The 18,733-nt window shown below is 39.6% G+C and overlaps 1 protein-coding gene across 1 annotated transcript in view; it reads left to right on the forward strand.

Annotated features, from left to right (window-relative positions):
• LRP2 (low density lipoprotein receptor-related protein 2) overlaps positions 1–14,439 on the forward strand; it is a 214,594-nt gene extending 200,155 nt beyond the window's left edge. Inside the window, exons 71-79 of the mRNA XM_011988152.1 lie at positions 1,835–1,954; positions 4,079–4,169; positions 5,019–5,086; positions 5,258–5,378; positions 5,930–6,059; positions 7,122–7,223; positions 8,883–8,990; positions 12,475–12,546; positions 12,729–14,439. Coding sequence (XP_011843542.1) covers positions 1,835–1,954; positions 4,079–4,169; positions 5,019–5,086; positions 5,258–5,378; positions 5,930–6,059; positions 7,122–7,223; positions 8,883–8,990; positions 12,475–12,546; positions 12,729–12,896 — 980 coding nt within the window. The 3' untranslated portion in view covers positions 12,897–14,439. The remainder of the gene's footprint in view (positions 1–1,834; positions 1,955–4,078; positions 4,170–5,018; positions 5,087–5,257; positions 5,379–5,929; positions 6,060–7,121; positions 7,224–8,882; positions 8,991–12,474; positions 12,547–12,728) is intronic.
• Positions 14,440–18,733: the final 4,294 nt, after the last annotated feature.

The raw sequence follows: 18,733 nt of genomic DNA on the forward strand, positions 1-18,733 counted from the left end.
TGAGGTCAGTGTGGGTGAGAGTGAGAAGGGCCACTTCCTAGAGAAAGTGGGACTGACGTGGAATCTGGATAGATGTCTTGGGTACACATAGGCAAAGGAGCCAGGCCGGTTGTTCAGAAGCTCAGGGAATAGCATAAACGAAGTCATGGAGGAGACAAAAATCATTCTGTGTATCTTTTGTGTGTTTTTTCCATTCCATTCCCTACCTTTTGTTTTCTTAGTTTTGAGTATTTAATACTTTTAAATGAAATTGAATTAATTAATTTATTTATATAGACAGGGTCTTGCTCTGTCACCCGGACTGGAGTGCAGTGGCATGATCATAGCTCACTGCAGCCTCAAAATCCTGGGCTCAAGCAGTCCCCTGCCTCAGCCTTCTACTTGCACAGCACCATGCCTGGCTTATTATCTTTAAAAAAACAGTTTTATTAAAATATAATTCACATATGGTATGTATGGTATGATACAACTTACCCATTTAAAGTGTACAATTCACTGACTTTTAGTATATGCAGAGTTGTATATGCATCATCACAATCAGTTTTAAAGGATTCTCATCACCCTACAAAGAAACCCTGTTCCTCTGAGCCACCATTTTCCTGCCCTCAGTAACTGCTAATCTGCTCTCTGTCTCTATAGATTTGCCTATTCTGGACATTTCCTACAAATGGAATCCTGCAGTATGTGGTTCTTTGTGACTAGCTTCTTTCACATGTGTGTCCTTTTTAATGAAAACCAAACAAGGTGGTATTTACCTGTTGTTGAGACTTTAAAGGCCCCTGGCTGCATTTTTTCCAGAGCCCAGTTTGTCTAAAATCCATGCATTCCTCAGGAGAATTTAAAACTTGGTCTGTGCCTGATGACTGGTTTAGACTAGAGACTGAAAAGCAGCGGCTGGTAGGCCAAATATGGCCCATAGAACATATTTGGCTGGGACAACACGGAGCTTTTTTTTTTTTTTTTGAGACGGAGTCTCGCTCTGTCGCCCAGGCTGGAGTGCAGTGGCACGATCTCGGCTCACTGCAAGCTCCACTTCCAGGGTTCACGCCATTCTCCTGCCTCAGCCTCCCGAGCAGCTGAGACTACAGGCGCCCGCCACCTCGCCCGGCTAATTATTTTGTATTTTTAGTAGAGACGGAGTTTCACCATGTTAGCCAGGATGGTCTTGATCTCCTGACCTCATGATCTGCCCACCTCAGCCTCCCAAAGTGGTGGGATTACAGGCATGGGAACCGCCACGCCCGGCCTGGCAACCACCACGCCCAGCCTCGCATCAATAGTTTTGAATAGCTCCCAGGTGATTCTGAGGAATCATTGCTCTAAATTCCCTTTTCTTGCAATTAAGGTAGCTGAGAAATGTCTCCTTGGAGGGTTGGGGTGGAAATCACATCCAGTATACTTTGGATAGACCATCTGTTATGATCTATCCTGATTTGGGTGGTGACAAATCTTGATATAATATGTGGATCTCACTGGTCTTTGGAACCATCTCAAGTTGTTTAGCACTGAGTAGATTTTCAGGTTAGGCAGTGAACCAGATACCCACCTTCCAAACCACTCAGGGCAGCAGAGAAGATAAGTGATGCCAATAGAAAATGTGAGTGGTACAGAAATTGGCCGGAGGGCCCAGAGAGGGACAATCCCACTGCAGTGTGGTGGCAGAGATGATAGTGTAAATGAGGGTGAGTAGCCAGCTGACACGTGGACTAGAGGTGTTGGGATGCTGCCTAGGCTCTGCTGTCACCTGGCAGAGCCACTTCCAGTTGCTGGGTATGTCTGCAGTCAGGTTATTCATTCTGTCAGGACCTAACTGCTGTTCTCACCTGCTTTCCAGTGCCCAACCTTTGCAAACAGATCTGCAGCCACCTCTGCCTTCTGAGACCTGGAGGATACAGCTGTGCCTGTCCCCAAGGCTCCAGCTTTATAGAGGGGAGTACCACTGAGTGTGATGCAGGTAGGAGCACTGCCCGAGCAACCACAGGGGCCTGGGAGCACTCCTCTGCTGCCCTCAGTAGTCTGAAGAATCTCTGTATGCTGGATCCTTGCAGCAGAGTGGGGATGGCTGAAAGGAGGGATAAGGGATGTGGGAGGTATGAACAGAGCTGAGTGGGACTTAGGGGGCAAACAGAACCATGTTCCAGTGACTGCTGAGAGTTATTTGCTAAGATCTGTAGAAATATAGATCCAGTGCTCCTAAATCTATTGCTGTGTTGTTTTGTAAAAACATTTTGAAGAGTGACTTTTTATAAGACCTCTACCTCAAGCTGGATTCCCGTTGCCCCAGAATCCACTCAACCTTAACTAGAGCTCCTCAGGGTAGAGAACCATGTTCAGTTTTGACAACTGAAAAAGGGCTACCTTTGGAAAAGTGCTTTATGTTATAAGGAGATGAAGACCAGCCTGAGGAAGCTGTGGTTTAATTCTCGTCCCAAATGCTGTGGGTGATCTATTCTTGGCAAGACTTTTTTCAGTGACGCTTTTAAGGAGTTAATAAGCCAGGCGGGAACAACTAATGTCCCTAACTAGCATCTGGTGCTGGAAAAACCTGTGAAAAAGTCATCCTGCAATTCACTAGTGGCCCATTTTATGGCTCACATCCTTGGGGCCTTCCCCCAGTTTTAGCTGATGGGGAAAGGAAAACGCTTAACCACCTTCTACCACCAGGGGGAGCAGGCAGTTAGACCAGGAACCACCGTTTGATTCTTTCCAAATAGGCTGAAAAGTTGGCGGGTTTAGGGAATGAATCCAGGGAGAAAAAAACTGCTTCTTGTCTCCCCTCTTCCCCTACTCTTGCACTCATCCCAACGCTACTGGGGAAATATTGGTAGGAATCCAATATTTCGAGCAATATTTGAAACAAAATGAGAATTTCAGGCTTATGAGATTTGTTCTATGCCGTGGATAGATTGTTTTGCCACTTAATGCAATTTCACATCGTAGGAGCAGCGTGGTCCTGGTTTTCAGCTCATCTACTACTTTTCCCATTTAAACTTTTTGCCAAGCGGATTTTATCAAGATTCTTGTTTTAAAGAACTTTAACCGAAGTAAGCACACGAATGATGGCAATCATTCCATATAGGGCTTCAGTTTGGTATAATAATTAAGCAATTAGTCCAGTGAGATTTCTTGAGTGCCAGCTATGTTTCAGGCACTGTTCTAAGTGCTAGAGGTAACAGAAGTGAACCAAACAGACAAACCCCCTGTGTGTATTGAGTTTACATTCTAAGAGAACAATAAATAGAGAAGTCAATAAATATATAGTAGGTCAGGTGGTACTATGGAGAAAAGGAAGGCAGGGGAAGAGGGATGAGGATGGATTGGGTGGGGATTCTCCTTTAGATAGCGTTCAGGGAAGACCTGTCTGATACAGTGAACATTAAGTAGAGACTCAGATTGAAGGACTGAGCCAGGAGGGTATCCAGACTCTTTAAATAATATACACATGTGACCTATACTTATTAAGCACCTTCAACATATAAGACACTGAAGCACTAATCCCCCATCAGGCATATCCTGGGAGTATGTATGGGCCTAGCTGGGAGCAGGGACCTGGAGTAAGGGCAGTTTGGGAGGACTTGAAAACTCAGGAGCTCTCTAGCTAGCTGCCTATCAAATATCTCTTTATGTGTAGCTATGTGACTGCCTGTTGACTGATCAATTACTGACGCTTTGGTGCCTTTAGTTGAAGTTTCCAGGTGGGCCTACATTAAACTCTTGGTTTTAACTGGGTTCATGGAGAATTCTGAAAACTTCAAATGAGAATGTGAACATTTTAAGAGATTATTTTACCACTAGGTTCTTGTAACTATTAATATATGTGCTCCAGAGTCTAGTACCTCTCCATTGTTTTTTGGGAAAAAATCTATAAACTGCCCCCTTTCTTTCCACTAAATGTATGTTATTCTCCAAGACCTTAAGGAAATTCACTGGACTTAGGGGGAAGGTAAGCTTTGACAGGGAGACTAATTGGCTGGCTGGCCCACCCTTCCTCCCAACCCTAACCCGGGCCGGATTGCATGGTGTGGGCACTCTGCTGAGTACAGCTGACTAACACTTGCATGGCTTTCCCTTCCTGCAGCCATCGAACTGCCTATCAACCTGCCTCCCCCATGCAGGTGCATGCACGGAGGAAATTGCTATTTTGATGAGACTGACCTCCCCAAATGCAAGTAAGTCTGAATGTTGAGGTCCCAGCTATAGGCCTTGCCTCTTCTGGGGAAATTTGAGACCTTAAAGTAGCCAGGAAAACAAATACAAGAACCTCACCAGTTCACTAATTCTTACATTTTAACCAGCTTGCCTTCCCTCGAGGCAGTCCACAGAGAACTGAGGCAGTGCTTCTTTAGCTAGAATGTGCGTAGGAATCCCGTGGAGATCTGGTTCAAGATCTCCGTTCTCATGCACACAGATTCTGCATTTCTAAGAAGCTTTGGGTGAGGCCACAGGGTCTTGGACCACACTTTGAGGAGCAAGGAGTTAGAGAAATGGCAGCAGCATTTTCCTACTCACCTGGTATTGTTCATTACAACAGGGCTGTGGGAGAAGAGCTGTCTGCAGGGCTGCCTTAGTACAAGGCACTCATAATGAGCAGAAAGACTGGGATGAAGATTCGGAAAGAAGATGACTGTGTTGAGAAAACTCTTAACATGGAGCAAGACAAATAGATGTCTTTAAAAAGCATTTAATGAAAGCATATAAAAGAAAAAAACATAACCATGGTTTCCATTTGTACTCTCTAAGGAAGCATTGCATAGATTAGACACCAACAGGTTTTCGTGACCAGACTCACCCCATCAGTGCCACAGCTACTCCATTAAAAGTGAATTTCTAAAATCAGAGCACTGTTCTTTCTGCTTGTCTTCTCTTGGCAGAATAAACAAAAGTCATGCAGGATACATTGTCTGTTCAACACGTAATTTATGCAGTCAAAGCTCTCTCTACTTCAGGATGTGCTCAGAAAAATGCAATAGAAGCCTAAGAACGTAACAGCTAGTGAATGATTTTGTTTTTCCTTTCAGGTGTCCTAGCGGCTACACCGGAAAATATTGTGAAATGGCGTTTTCCAAAGGCATCTCTCCAGGAACAAGTAAGTTTTAAGAATGTGAGCAACCTGGAAATTACTCATAGCCCCTACACTGAATGCTGTCACAGCTTTTCCACTTAACTCAGTCTTTGAAGGAGTGCTTCTAGCCCCCAGTTTCTGCCAGGATTGCGGGCTCCCGTGTGTTGATGTGCTCTCTGCTCTCTTCTTCTATAGCCGCAGTAGCTGTGCTGTTGACAATCCTCTTGATCGTCATAATTGGAGCTCTGGCAATTGCCGGATTCTTCCACTATAGGAGAACCGGCTCCCTTTTGCCTGCTCTGCCCAAGCTGCCAAGGTCAGTTTCATTATGGGGAACCTTGATGTTTGAAGCCTAAGTAATTCACAGGAAGCCATGGGAAGGACTTCGTTTTCTTTCTAAGTTAAAAAAGCACAATACACAGTTCACCTATTCCACAGAAACAAAAAGTAGTGAGGATGTAAAGCAGTCACTTCAAATCACAACTTTAGTCAAATGCTTCTCTAAAGCCTGGGTGACAAGCTGTGTTTTGTAGTCCAAATGGTTGTGCCTACTGGTAGGTGTTCAGGTCAGAGAGAAGTGAAAAGGCAGCTGTGTGATGGCCCAGGCTTTATCCTTCTATGTGCTGGACTCTTTTTCTTTTAGATCTCATGGTTCAGGAATGTGCTTTAACGTTTCCAGGTAGCTAAGGGAACTTACTACCATATTTGACAGTGTAAATTCAGAGTGGGAATGGAGCATTACATTTAAGGAAGATTTAGCAATGTGGAGGAAAGGGTAATATTACGAAAGGTTGTATTTGTTGTTTTTGTTGCTGCTGCTGTTGTTGTTTTAAATAACAAGACACTATTTTGGTTGCTTCTTTCCAGCTTAAGCAGTCTTGTCAAGCCCTCTGAAAATGGGAATGGGGTGACCTTCAGATCAGGGGCAGATCTTAACATGGATATTGGAGTGTCTGGTTTTGGACCTGAGACTGCTATTGACAGGTCAATGGCAATGGTGAGTATGGTTTCAAAATGATTATTTGAAGGCTGTCATTTATAGAATAAATACTTTTTATAAAGAATAAAATTCACCTAGAGAAGACTGAAGTACAGCAGTAGGCCTCTCAGAATAAAGTCTGCACTACACAAACCAAGTTAGGAAACATTAGGCTTGTTGCTGAAAGGTGTCTAAAAACATTGGTAATAAAATTGGAATTTACCCCTTCTCTAAGCCACGCTGTTGAATTGGAATCATGAACAGTCTTAAGTTTAACTTGAATATTGAAGAGCTTTCTGGTTTTTTTGAGGGTGGTGTGTGGGGAAGACATGATATTTTGTTTTTATTTGATGACATTTTATATGTATAAAAGGAGTAGGGAACTATATTTTTCCTAGTGTCATATATTTTTCTGCCAATGTACAGTGATGAAATAAACAGTGATTTTAGAGTTGGCATTGGTCCAGACCCCGGCTCTGCCACATACTAAGTATGTGAAAACAGACATGGAGCTTGATATCTCTGACCCTCCTTGTCCCTGTTGGTAAAATAGGTACAATAATACCTCCTGGGAGGACCAAATGAAATACTTCGTGAGGGGGCTCCCATAGTCTTGGCACTTGAGGGGGCTTTCTATAATCAGTATTGGGAAACCACTTTCAGAATTTTGTGTCTCCTTCAAATCTTTCATTTTTTTCCTTCTCTGAAAATATAATACCATCCATTCTTTTTCCCTCCCCTCTCTCCTTATTCTTCTTTTCTTCTTCCACCATTATCCTTTTCTCTGTTGCCCAGACCCAATTCCCAAGTGAGTTATTTAACAGAATTTGGATATAAGAAAAATGTTTCTGTTTCCTTGAGTTGGTAAATGAGTGCATGTTATGTTACTTTGCATAACAATCTACAGGCATGCACCACTGCACCTGACTAATTTTTTTTTTTTTTTTTTTTTTGCAAGTTCTCTTTTGAGTAACTTTGGCATAGCACCTAGCATACCTCCAGGTGTGAGGAAGGCACCTTTCTTTGTGTGTGAACCAGATTAGTATGGTGTAATCTCTCTTTCTCTCTCTGTGCCATCAGAGTGAAGACTTTGTCATGGAAATGGGGAAGCAGCCCATAATATTTGAAAACCCAATGTACTCAGTCAGAGACAGTGCTGTCAAAGTGGTTCAGCCAACCCAGGTGAGAAACCATACAGTCTTTTCCTTCAGTTACTGCTGTCGCTGGATGTTAATCTATTGAGTTATGTCTTCTTAGGATTTTCCTAACCTTCCCTCCAAATGGAAGGAAGCATAGTGAGTGGTCCGTGCTGCAGCTGCCCTGTCTGTAGCAACAGGACCAAGAACATAAGACCTGAAAACAATCAGAATCCTGTTCTGTCGCAAGTGGTGGAGGTTTGGCAACCGTGCCGGGGCTGCTGACCAAGAACCTTTCATTTTGAGTGGTGTCAGAGCAAGAGAGGTCTGAGTCCCTTCAGGAGCCTGGTAAACACAGTGCCTGAAGTACCACAGCTTCTCTACAAATACTTGTGAAATGAATGAGTAGAGAATTGTCAGGTCATTATACAGGAATTTGGGGACTGGGCCCACTTTCTGGTTCTTGCTGCCATCCCAAGCGTGTGGTTTGAGGTGGATTAAAGGGAGAGAGACCTCTTATGTTTGCTATTGTGATACTTTTCTGAAAAGTACAAAGGTCTCTAGAGTTGATGGACAGATATCTAAACTTCCTTGTTGCAGCCTTGTCACTCAGTCATCTTTAAGAAGAGCTGGGAGATGAAATAGGAATATAGGTGAAGGGAATAACTTTTCTTAAGGTCTGCATCAGTAGCCGCAGCACCACTTCTAATGCTTGTCAACTGCGAACATGTGTCTCCTTTGTCACAACTATGGCCTTAGTGACAATGAATAACTGTCATTGTTAACACCTATGCTCCTTTTGGACTCGAGATATGGCACATTTTAATACAGAAGCTAGAAATGTTTATTTTACAAATATTTTGTGATTTTAAGATTGGAAATGTTTAAATCTTGAAAGCATTTTCCCTGATCCTTTGATAAACAGACATGAAAACTTTAATCACATGATAAAAGAGATATGACATTTCATTTGACATCTTCACTTAAAATAAAACGAGGCCATGTATACAAATGCATATCCAAGTTTGAGAATAAACAAGTAATGAATGTGAAAATATAGGAAAAGGAGTGAATTGTCTGCCTTGTAGTTTATTATATATTCATGGTAATTTGGCCTTAAAAGGGAACCGTGGAATTGTATGACTGTTATAGAAAAATGCATAGAAGATTATTAATTCTATTATTCTCATCTTTTCAAAAATTCAGCCGCTTTTTAGTAGTACTATGAAATCTTAATTTCCAAAGATAGGATTTATTAATATTCAAAGAAATTATTAAGATCCAAAGATAGGATTCTCAGTTCATCAGTGAGGTTGGGGAATTATTCTTGCTGTTCTTCTAGGATTTGGCTTCCAGTATATAACTAGAGTATCTTTATCCAAAAATTTGGTCAACAGTGGGAGTAAGAAGGCATAGAGAATACAGTAGAAACTGCAAGTAGTAAGTGAGAGTGGGACCAGTGAGGGCTGTATTTGCCTCCCAGGATTAAGGTATGAGGTAACTTAGTGGTTGCTGCTCTTGATTTTGGGGCGGTGGGAGTGATGTTTAGTCCTGGCCTCTGGGTCATGCAATAAAAATGGTGCCTGATGATGTCTGTGGGAGAACAAGATGGCAAAAAGAGCCAGAGTTCGTACAAACTTTACAGCAAATTTATTTGCTACTTAATTCTTTCAAAATTGGGTGAAGGCCTTTAATATGTCCACAGGTGACTGTATCTGGGAATGTGGATAATAAGAATTATGGGAGTCCCATAAACCCTTCTGAGATAGTTCCAGAGACAAGCCCAACTTCCCCAGCTGCTGATGGAACTCAGGTAAGTTGCTGACTCCTGAAATAATGTGGGATTTGGAAAAACTTTGGGATGGCTGGGTTGTTATTAACCTTAAGCAAACAAGGGAGACTCTGACATGATCAAAGATCCCAAGATGTGTTGACAGTTAATAAACATAATTTTTTAAAAAGTCATAGATTGAAAAACTTTCCACCAAATAAAGCTACATTCTAACATTGAGTTGGGAAACATGTTCCTTGTAACATGGGAGAACATGTCACAAAGAAGAACAAGTAGACTTCTGGATCCAGTACCTTCAGACCAGGGACATTTAAGTTGAGAAATAGACTCAGTATGAATAAAGATTTCACTGTGTCAAAGATACAGATGAAAGATTCTTCTCTATGTGTCGTGATTTCTCTACAGCATGCATCTTTATTCCTTTAAGCTGTGCTTCCTGCTCCTGCTATTACAGATCTTTACCACTAGATGGCACAAATTTACATACTCTGCCCATTCATCATCCATCTATTAATTATTGGCCAAACCAATCATCTAACTAAAGTTATTGCTCTCGATGTGTCAGGCATGGTGTTTAATACTGGAGAATGAAAGAAAAAAATGCCAGTAGATGGAGCTTCTTAAACATGCCTGCAGGTCCTTTGCAATTGGTACTCTATTTGTTCTCCAGGAAAAAATTCAATAAATATATTTGATATTAAACTCTGTATTAATGTGTATCATTAGTTTTAATGAATGCATATGCAGCTATCTCAATATTGCTGTTTGCATCTGGACAAACTGTTTTACCTCTGGGGCTACAGTCCTCAATAATATTTCTCACTGGGGGCACTATTGGCATATTGAGTGGGACAGTTCTTTGTGCTACAAAACTGTCCTATGCACTCAGGAAATTTCAGTATTTCTGGTTCCTGTCCACTAAATTCCAGTAGTGTCTTCCCTAATTCACTGTGACCCCATAAATCACCTCCCGTCCCCCAACACATGTGTACTCACTCTTAGTTGAGAACCACTAGGAACTGGAATGTCTCTATTCTAAGATTCTATGACCAATTTTGTGAAGTAATGTAAAGAAATGAAAGTCTAAGAGTAGTTGGAAATTTTACCATTTTATACAATCTTTATTTCTCAAATTTCATAATCTATAAACACTGATATCTGGATAACTTGGCAGTCTCACTGTCACCTTAAACACTGGTTTCTGTTCTGCTCATTTAAATCAAAATAAAATTTGAGCTAAATTGATGCTGAGAAGAGTGTCTATAAGATTTCTGTATGCCTTCTCAAATTCCCTTATTTCTTCTTCTCATGTCACACACACACACACACACTCACAGACATACATAAATATTGTGTAGAAAGGAATTTTCAGTCTCATATTTTTCAAGGGACTAAACATTTTTTCTTTAAGCTGTATTAAAAATGGATTTTGAAGATTAACTTTCCACAGACACATGGATACTTGAATGTCATATATTTGGTCCTCCAAGCCTGAGTCAACCTCAAGCTAGTGCCAGATTTATTTTGTATTTTCAACATTTTTTCTCAGTCCATCTCTAGTCTAGTGATCTTCTTCACTAAATAGAGATTTTCCCCAGCTGGTGCAGGAAGGTGACTGCGGTGGGGAGGCTGAAACCTCTGCCTGCATGTCTGTTACCTCTGACCTGCATGTCTGGTATCAGAAACAAAATGTATACTGACAGGATCTTTCAAAGGAGAGCAGATCTTCACCAATTGTAGTCCTTTCTTTCTCTTTCCCTTTGTAATATTTCTCTTTCCCTTTTTAATACCTTGGTTCCTCCTCTTACTTTTTTACATTAGTGAGGCTGAGACCCTCTAAAATGTGTCTTCCATGATACGTCCAGGGATCTTACTGTATTTCTTGTGTCATGGGCACTGAGATAATAGCCAGCATGACTTAAAAGCAGTAGAGGTGCTTGGGTGAGATCACCTAGGTTGATTTGAACATGCCAGAGTCTCACAAATGTGTCTTTCATCCATAAATATGTTAAAAGACTAACAATTAAAAACACGGGCTGGGCACGGTGGCTTACGCCTGTAATCCCAGCACTTTGGAGGCCGAGGCAGGTGGATCACGACATCAGGAGTTCAAGACCAGCCTGGCCAACACAGTGAAACCCCGTATCTACTAAAAATGCAAAAATTAGCTGTGTGTGGTGACACATGCCTGTAGTCCCAGCTACTCGGGAGGCTGAGTCAGGAGAATTGCTTGAACCTGGGAGGCAAAGGTTGCCGTGAGCCGAGACTACACCACTGCACTCCAGCCTGGGTGACAGAGCAAGACTTCATCTCAAAAAATTAAAAAAAAAAAAATTCAGTTCTATCATTTTCCAAAAGTTACATTGATATGCATACGATCCCCCAAGGAGACAGAAAAAAAAAAGTCACTATTCCTTTTCTCCTGTTAGTAATTGCTTAACTCCAAGTTAGCCATTTCATTTTGAAGCAATAACATCTAAGAGATTTTGGCCCGCCCCACTTAACTGTAAGGGCCCAGAGGCAGGGCTCTGACCTGAATGTCTTCATGTTCCCCTTGGGGACACTATGTACAAAGCAGGAACTCACTTGAATGTGGGTTAAAGTGAAGACCTCTTCTACTTCTGTAGCCCTGTGTTCCCCACTCCTCCACAGGCTGGTCCCCTGCTTTCACAGAGTGAGAGACACCCCATAAAACCTGCGGGCTGCCTCGGCTCCTGTTGAGAGTAGGCTGTCTGTTCCCTTGTCTGGCAGTCAGCACGACAGGCAACTTTTCAGTCAGGCGTGGGCCACGCACCATGGTCCAGCGTGATTCTCTTTGGGTTCTCCAGTTTATGTGCTCCTGGGTCCGCTGAGTAATCATTACCTGCCCTTCTACCTGCAATTCAGTTGTATAATCTTGCCATGACTCAGCAAATGTAGGATAATAAGTGTACCTACCTCTGGGGTTTCTTAAAAAAATCAGAAACTTGTAAAACGCTTAGAGTAAGCACTCAATAAATGTTAGATGTTTTTGTTATTATTATTATTATGATACAGGAGAGAATGGTGAAGGGAGAAGGGATACTCTTGAGTTGACCAAAGAATATTACTTTAGGGAATAAGAGTTATAGTTTGGGTTCGCCATCCACACCCAATTTTCAAGCAGCCCCAGAAATCTCTTTTTCTCCAGATGCATCTTGTGTGTGTCTATTTTATGTGTTCTCTCTGTACTGAGGTAACCATGTGATCTGCTTGTAGATACTATGGCACAAATTCTGTAATATATAAATTTAAAATCAAAGAAGTATTTAAAACCATTGGATGAAAAGAGCCCGGAGAGTTTCAGTTACTGTTCAGGGACCACAGGAGGAATTGAACGATTTACCACATGGGCTGAATCATGGTTCCAGGTCCCAAATTGCTTTACCCTTCAGTAAGAAGAAACTTTAAAATTGAGACGGGAGGAAAAGAAACCCACAAAATCATACCATTACTGAGAGGTTTTTGTTTTCCCCTTTTTATTTAGGTGACAAAATGGAATCTCTTCAAACGAAAAACTAAACAAACTACCAACTTTGAAAATCCAATCTATGCACAGGTAATTTTTAACAATTTTTCTTAGCACAGACATTTTTTCTTAGAAATTATGTGATTGGTCAAATTGGACACACACTTAGATTATTCTAAGCAGAGTGGCCACAAATAGTCTCCTTTATGAAAAACCGTGTATGTTGACCTTGGGATAATAAATGGCTGATTCCTGTTCCGTTGTGTTCTTAGATGGAGAACGAACAAAAGGAAACTGTTGCTGCGACCCCACCTCCATCACCTTCGCTCCCTGCTAAGCCTAAGCCTGCTTCGAGAAGAGACCCAACTCCAACCTATTCCGCAACAGAAGACACTTTTAAAGACACTGCAAATCTTGTTAAAGAAGACTCTGAAGTATAGCTGTACCAGCTATTTAGGGAATAATTAGAAACACACTTTTGCACATATATTTTTTACAAACAGATGAAAAAAGTTAACATTCAGTACTTTATGAAAAAATATATTTTTCCCTGTTTGCCTATAGTTGGAAATATCCTGTGTGTCTTTTTTTACTTATGCCGTCTCATATTTTTACAAATAATTATCACAATGTACTATATGTATATCTTTGCACTGAAGTTGTCTGAAGGTAATACTATAAATATATTGTATATTTGTAAATTTTGGAAAAATTATCCTGTTACCAAATTTGCTAATAAAGGTGTCTGCTGATTTGGGTGGTGATCATTATAGTAAATGATCCAACGAGAAAAGGAATTGACTTGGGACCTTTAGCTGTGTCTAAAGAAGAGGCACTGCTCGTATTTCCTATCAAATTATCTAGGAAAAGAGTCCAGGCCCTGCTCTTGGGTCCATTTTTACACATTAGCACTTAATTAATGTTCAATATTACATGTCAATTTGATTAATGGGTATGTTGATAGGGGCCCCTATGTGTTGTATAGACATCTGGACTCGACTGTAGACTCCTCAGATAATACAGAAGGTAGACAAAGCAATTCAGTTTGGCCCTTCTGTGTGTTGGGATTGTCTAATCAGAACTCTCGTTTCATGTGTGTTCTCTCACTAGCTGCCAAGGCAACATTTGTATTTGTGATGTCTATGAGGAAATCCCATATCATTAAGTGCCAGTGTCCTGCATTGAGTTTGTAGTTAATTAAATGAGCTCTTCTACTTGATGGACCTTGGAGCAATTTCTCATTCAAGGTGGTCACCTGCCCCAGTAGCTGGAGCTCAGTAGCTGAATTTCTGAAACCAAATCTGTGTCTTCATAAAATAAGGTGCAAAAAAAAAAAAAAAAAACCAGTTAAGCAAAGCCTCAACTGGGTTTTTGTTTCTATGAAAATATCATTATAATCACTATTTATTTCCTAAGTTGAACCTGAATAGAAAGGGAAACCATTCTTTTTAAGCTTTTTATTAGGCCCTTTGGTGAAATGTGTACCTTCATATTAGAATGTACTGTACAGTCCAGATCTTTTCTTTGTTTGTTTGTTTGTTTGTTTGTTTTTAAAGAGATGGAGTCTTGCTATGTTGCCCAGGCTGATCTTGAAGTCCTGGGCTCAAGTGATCCTCCCAGCTCAGTCTCCTGAGTAGTTGGGATTATGGGCGTAAGCCACTGTGCCCAGCTTCCAGCTCTTCTCTTAAATAGTGGGTATAGTCTGCACAATAGGAACCATGGCAGGAATACACACTTTCCCATAGCAAATAGCATTCCTGACTCTCTGTGCTAATATTGCACATTTGTTGAACAATGAATGAATGGATGGATGGATGGATGAATGAAACATATACTACTGATTATTTTATTCCAGAGTTCTCAAAATATTTGTTGCTCATATTTTGAGTACTGATTGTAATTACTTGGAAATGTACTTTGATTAGATAAACAACTGGAAATAATGCTGCTGAAAAATTTCTAATAAATGTGTATTTTATCAGATGTTTTCTGTGTGCTTCATAAGCCCCGGTCATGAATCAGTTGCATTTTGCTGTGTAAAAAGCTTGAGGCTTTGAGTGCTCTTAGTCACACCAATTCTGTACCACTCCTTCCCAGAACTGAATCCAGAGCAATTTGATTGAAAATCAAGCCTCTGCATTCATTTTGTTTGTGTCCATGATAGTCTGGGATAAGTTATAGGAAACAACTCTCCAGAAATGAGTAGATATCAGAGTCCCAGGTAACCACCAGTATAGCCAGTCCTTGAATGCTGTCCATGGCTAAGGCAGAGCAGGGAGTGCATATTCCTGTTTCTCTAATAACTAGTGTTCCCCTAACAGTCATTTGTTCAAGAGGACGATTTCCCAGCCAGCTCCTTTAAGCATAGGCTGTGGACCGTCTTCCCACTGTTAATCTCTCTGAGCCTCAGCTGCTGCCTCTATAAAGTAGGGGGCTCGGTTGTGAGACCTCAGTGTGGAAGTGTATATAGAGTGTAACCCAACACCCAGCATAAAATATACCCTCAATTGATGGGAGCCATGATTATCATCATTTATGAAGTAAAGGGAAAATGGAACAGCCATTTGTGTGTTTTAAAAAGTTCCTTGGGTGATTTAATGAAGAGTCTTGGTTGAAAATGATGATTCGAAATAGAAATGACTGATCTTTCTTTTTTAGTGGAGGAGGTTACAGAGGTGAACAAGATTGTGTCTGGGCCTTTGAAAGGATTCACACATATCTTGTCTATAATGAGGCTGAAGAGCAGATGATAAAAAGTTTGGTCTTGCTTTACTGTCATTTGAAGGTGATAGGAAGGGCAGTAAATATTCCTGTACATAGAAATGGGAAAAGGTTGAGAAGATGGAAATGCATATTAACATCACAGCACAGGGAACTGAGCCACCGCTGAAATAAATATACCTTTCCCGTATTCTTCCAAGGATCCTGAGGAGTTGTTTGAGTTTGTTGAATATATTCTGGATATGAGTCCCCTGTCAAATGAATAGTTTGCAAAAATTTTCTTCCATTTAACAGGTGGTCTCTTCATTTTGTTGATTGTTTCCTTTGCTGTGCAGAAGCTTTTTAGTTTATTATAGTCCTATTTGTCTATTTTTGGTTTTGTTGCCTGTTCTTTTGAGGTCTTAGTCATAAATACTTTGCCTATAAGAAAGTCCAGGAGAGTTTCCCCTAGGTATTTTTTCTAGTATTTTTATAATTTTAGGTCTTACTTTTAAGCGTTTAATCCATTTTCAGTTGATTTTTGTATATGGTGAAAGATAAGGGTCCGATTTTTTTCTTCTGCATGCAGCTACCAATTTTCCCAGCACCATTTATTGAAGAGGGTGTCCTTTCCCCCGTGTAGGTTCTTGTTAGCTTTGTCAAAGATCAATTGGCTGTTAAATATGTGGCTTTATTTTTGGGTTCTCTATTCCATTCTATTGGTCTAGGTGTCTATTTTTATACCAATGTGCTATTTTGGTTACTGTACCTTTGTAGTCAGGTAGTGTAATGCCTCCAACTTTGTTCTTTTTGCTCAGGATTGTCTTGGCTATTCGAGCTCTTCTTTTTGGTTCCATTTGGTTCCATTTGTGAAGATTTTTTTCTAATTCTGTGAAGAATGGTGTTGGTATTTTGATGGGGATTGTGCTGATTCTGTAGATTGCTGTGGACAATATAGTCATTTTAACAATATTAATTCTTCCAATCCATAGGCAGGGAATATTTTTTCATTTGTTTGTGTCCTCTTCAACTTCTTTCATCAGTGTTTTGTAGTTTTTCTTGTAGAGATCTTTCCCTTCCTTGGTTAAATTTATTCCTAGGTCCTTTTTTTTTTTTTTTTTTTTGTAGCTATTGCCATCTTGATTTTTTTTTTCTCAGCTAGCTCATTATTGGTATATAGAAATGCCACTGATTTTTGTACATTAATTTTCTATCCTGCTACTTGGCTAAATTCATTTATCAAACCTAGGAGTTTTTTGGTGGAGTCTTTAGATTCTTCTGGATACAAGATGGACAATTTGACTTCCTCTTTTACAATTTGGATGCCTTTTATTTCTTTCTCTTGCCAGATTGCTCTGGCTAAGACTTCCAGTACTATGCTGAATTGGTTAAAAGTGGGCATACTTATCTTGTTTCGGTTCTTACAGAAAATTCTTTCAACTTTTTTCCATTCAGCACAATGTTATCTGTGGATTTATGATATATGTTTTTTATTATTTTGAGGTATTCCTAGTTTGTTGAGAGTTTTCATTCTGAAGGGATGTTGAATTTTATCCAACTTTTTTTTTTTTGCATCTATTGAGAGGATCATATGGTTTTGTTCTTCATTATGTTAAAGTGATATATCATGTTTATCGATTTTCAAGTGTTGAACCATCCTTGCATCCCTAGTGTAAATCCCACTCGATCTTGGTGTATTATCTTTTTAACATAGTATTGGATTCAGTTTGCTAGTGTTTTGTTGAGGATTTCTGCATCTGTGTTCATCAGGGGTATTGGTCTGTGGTTTTCTTTTTTTTTATTATGTCCTTGTCTGGTTTGGGGATCAGGGGAATGTTGGCCTTATAGAATGAATTAGGGAGAGTTCCCTCTTTTTTGGAATCATTTCAGAGGGATTGGTATTAGTTCTTCTTTGTACCTTGGGTAGAATTCAGCTGTGAATCTATCCAGTCCTGGACTTTTCTTTGTTGGGAGACTTTTTATTATGGATTAAATCTTGCTACTTTTTATTGGTCTGTTCAGGTTTTCTGTTTCTTCCTGATTCAATCTTGGTAGGTAGTAAGTTTCCAGGAATTTATCTATTTCCTAGATTTTCCAATTTGTCAGCATATAGTTGTTCATAATAATTTCTGACGATCTTTTGTATTTCTATGGTATCAGTTGTAATGTCTTCTTTTTCACTTCTGATTTTGTGTATTTGGGTCTTTTCTAGGTTAGTCTTGCCAGTGGTTTATTAATTTTGTTTATATTTTTTGAAGAGAAACTTTCATTTTGTTAATGATTTGTATTTCTTTAAGCCTCTATTTCATTTAGTTCTGTTCTGATCTTTATTATTATTTTTTTCTGTTCATTTGGGGTTTGGTTTATTCTTCCTTTTCTAGTTCCTTTAGGTGCATTGTTAGGTTGTTAGTTTGTAATTTTTCTACCTTTTCGATATAGGCATTTAATGCTATAAACTTCTCTTTTAACACTGCTTTTGTTGTGTCCCACAGATTTTGGTATGTTGTGTTTCCATTTTCATGTGTTTCAAGAAATGTTTTTATTTCCTTCTTAATTTCTTTATTTACTCGATGGTCATTCAGGAGCATGTTATTTAATTCTCATGTATTTGTATAGTTTCCAAAATTCCTCTTGGTATTGATTTCTAGTTTTACTCCATTGCACTCTGAGAAGATACTTGATATAATTTTGATTTTTCAGAATTTGTTGATACTTGTTTTGTGGAGTAACATATGGTCTATGCTGAAGAATGTTCCACATATTGATGAAAAGATTGTATATTCTGAAATTATTGGATAGAATGTTCTGTAAATGTCTGTTAGCTCCATTTGGTCTAAATGTTAGCTTCACTTTTAATGCTTCTTTGTTGACTTTCTGTCTAAATTATCTGTTTAATACTGAGAGTGGGGTGTCGAAATCCCCCACTATTATTGTACTGCACTCTATCTCTTTATATCTAGTAATATTTGCTTCATGAATCTGGGTGCTCCAGTGCTGGCTGCATATCTATTTAGAATTGTTATGCCCTCTAGCTGGATTGATCCCTTTATCAACATATAATGACCTCTTATGTTTTTTATTTTTGTTTCGGATTTTTACTGTTCTCGACTTAAGGTCTGTTTTATCTGATATGACTACTCCTGCTTGCTTTTGATTTCTGTTTGCATGGAATATGTCTTTCCATCTCTTTACTTTCAGTCTATATGTGTCTTTACTGGTATGGTGAGTTTCTTATAAGCAACATATAGTTGGATCATGTTTTTTAATCCATTCAGCTGTTATATTTTCAGAATTTAATTTAATTTGTTTATGTTCAAAATTATTATTGATATGTGAAGCTCTGTTCATTCCTGTCATATTGTTAGTTGTTTTCTGGTTGTTGTAACTATTCTTTGTTCTTTACTTTTTCTCATGTTGATTGTCATTGTGGTCTGGTGAATTTCTGTAGTAGTACGATTTGAGTCCTTTTTCCTCCTCCTTCCTGTGATTACTTTACCAGTGAGTTTTATATGTTTGTGTGTTTTCATGATGGTAAATGTTGTTTTTTCACCTCCAGATTTAGAACTCTCTTGAGTAT

The sequence above is a fragment of the Mandrillus leucophaeus genome, unplaced genomic scaffold (assembly GCF_000951045.1).
Source record: "Mandrillus leucophaeus isolate KB7577 unplaced genomic scaffold, Mleu.le_1.0 Scaffold324, whole genome shotgun sequence".
Classification (NCBI taxonomy): domain Eukaryota; kingdom Metazoa; phylum Chordata; class Mammalia; order Primates; family Cercopithecidae; genus Mandrillus; species Mandrillus leucophaeus.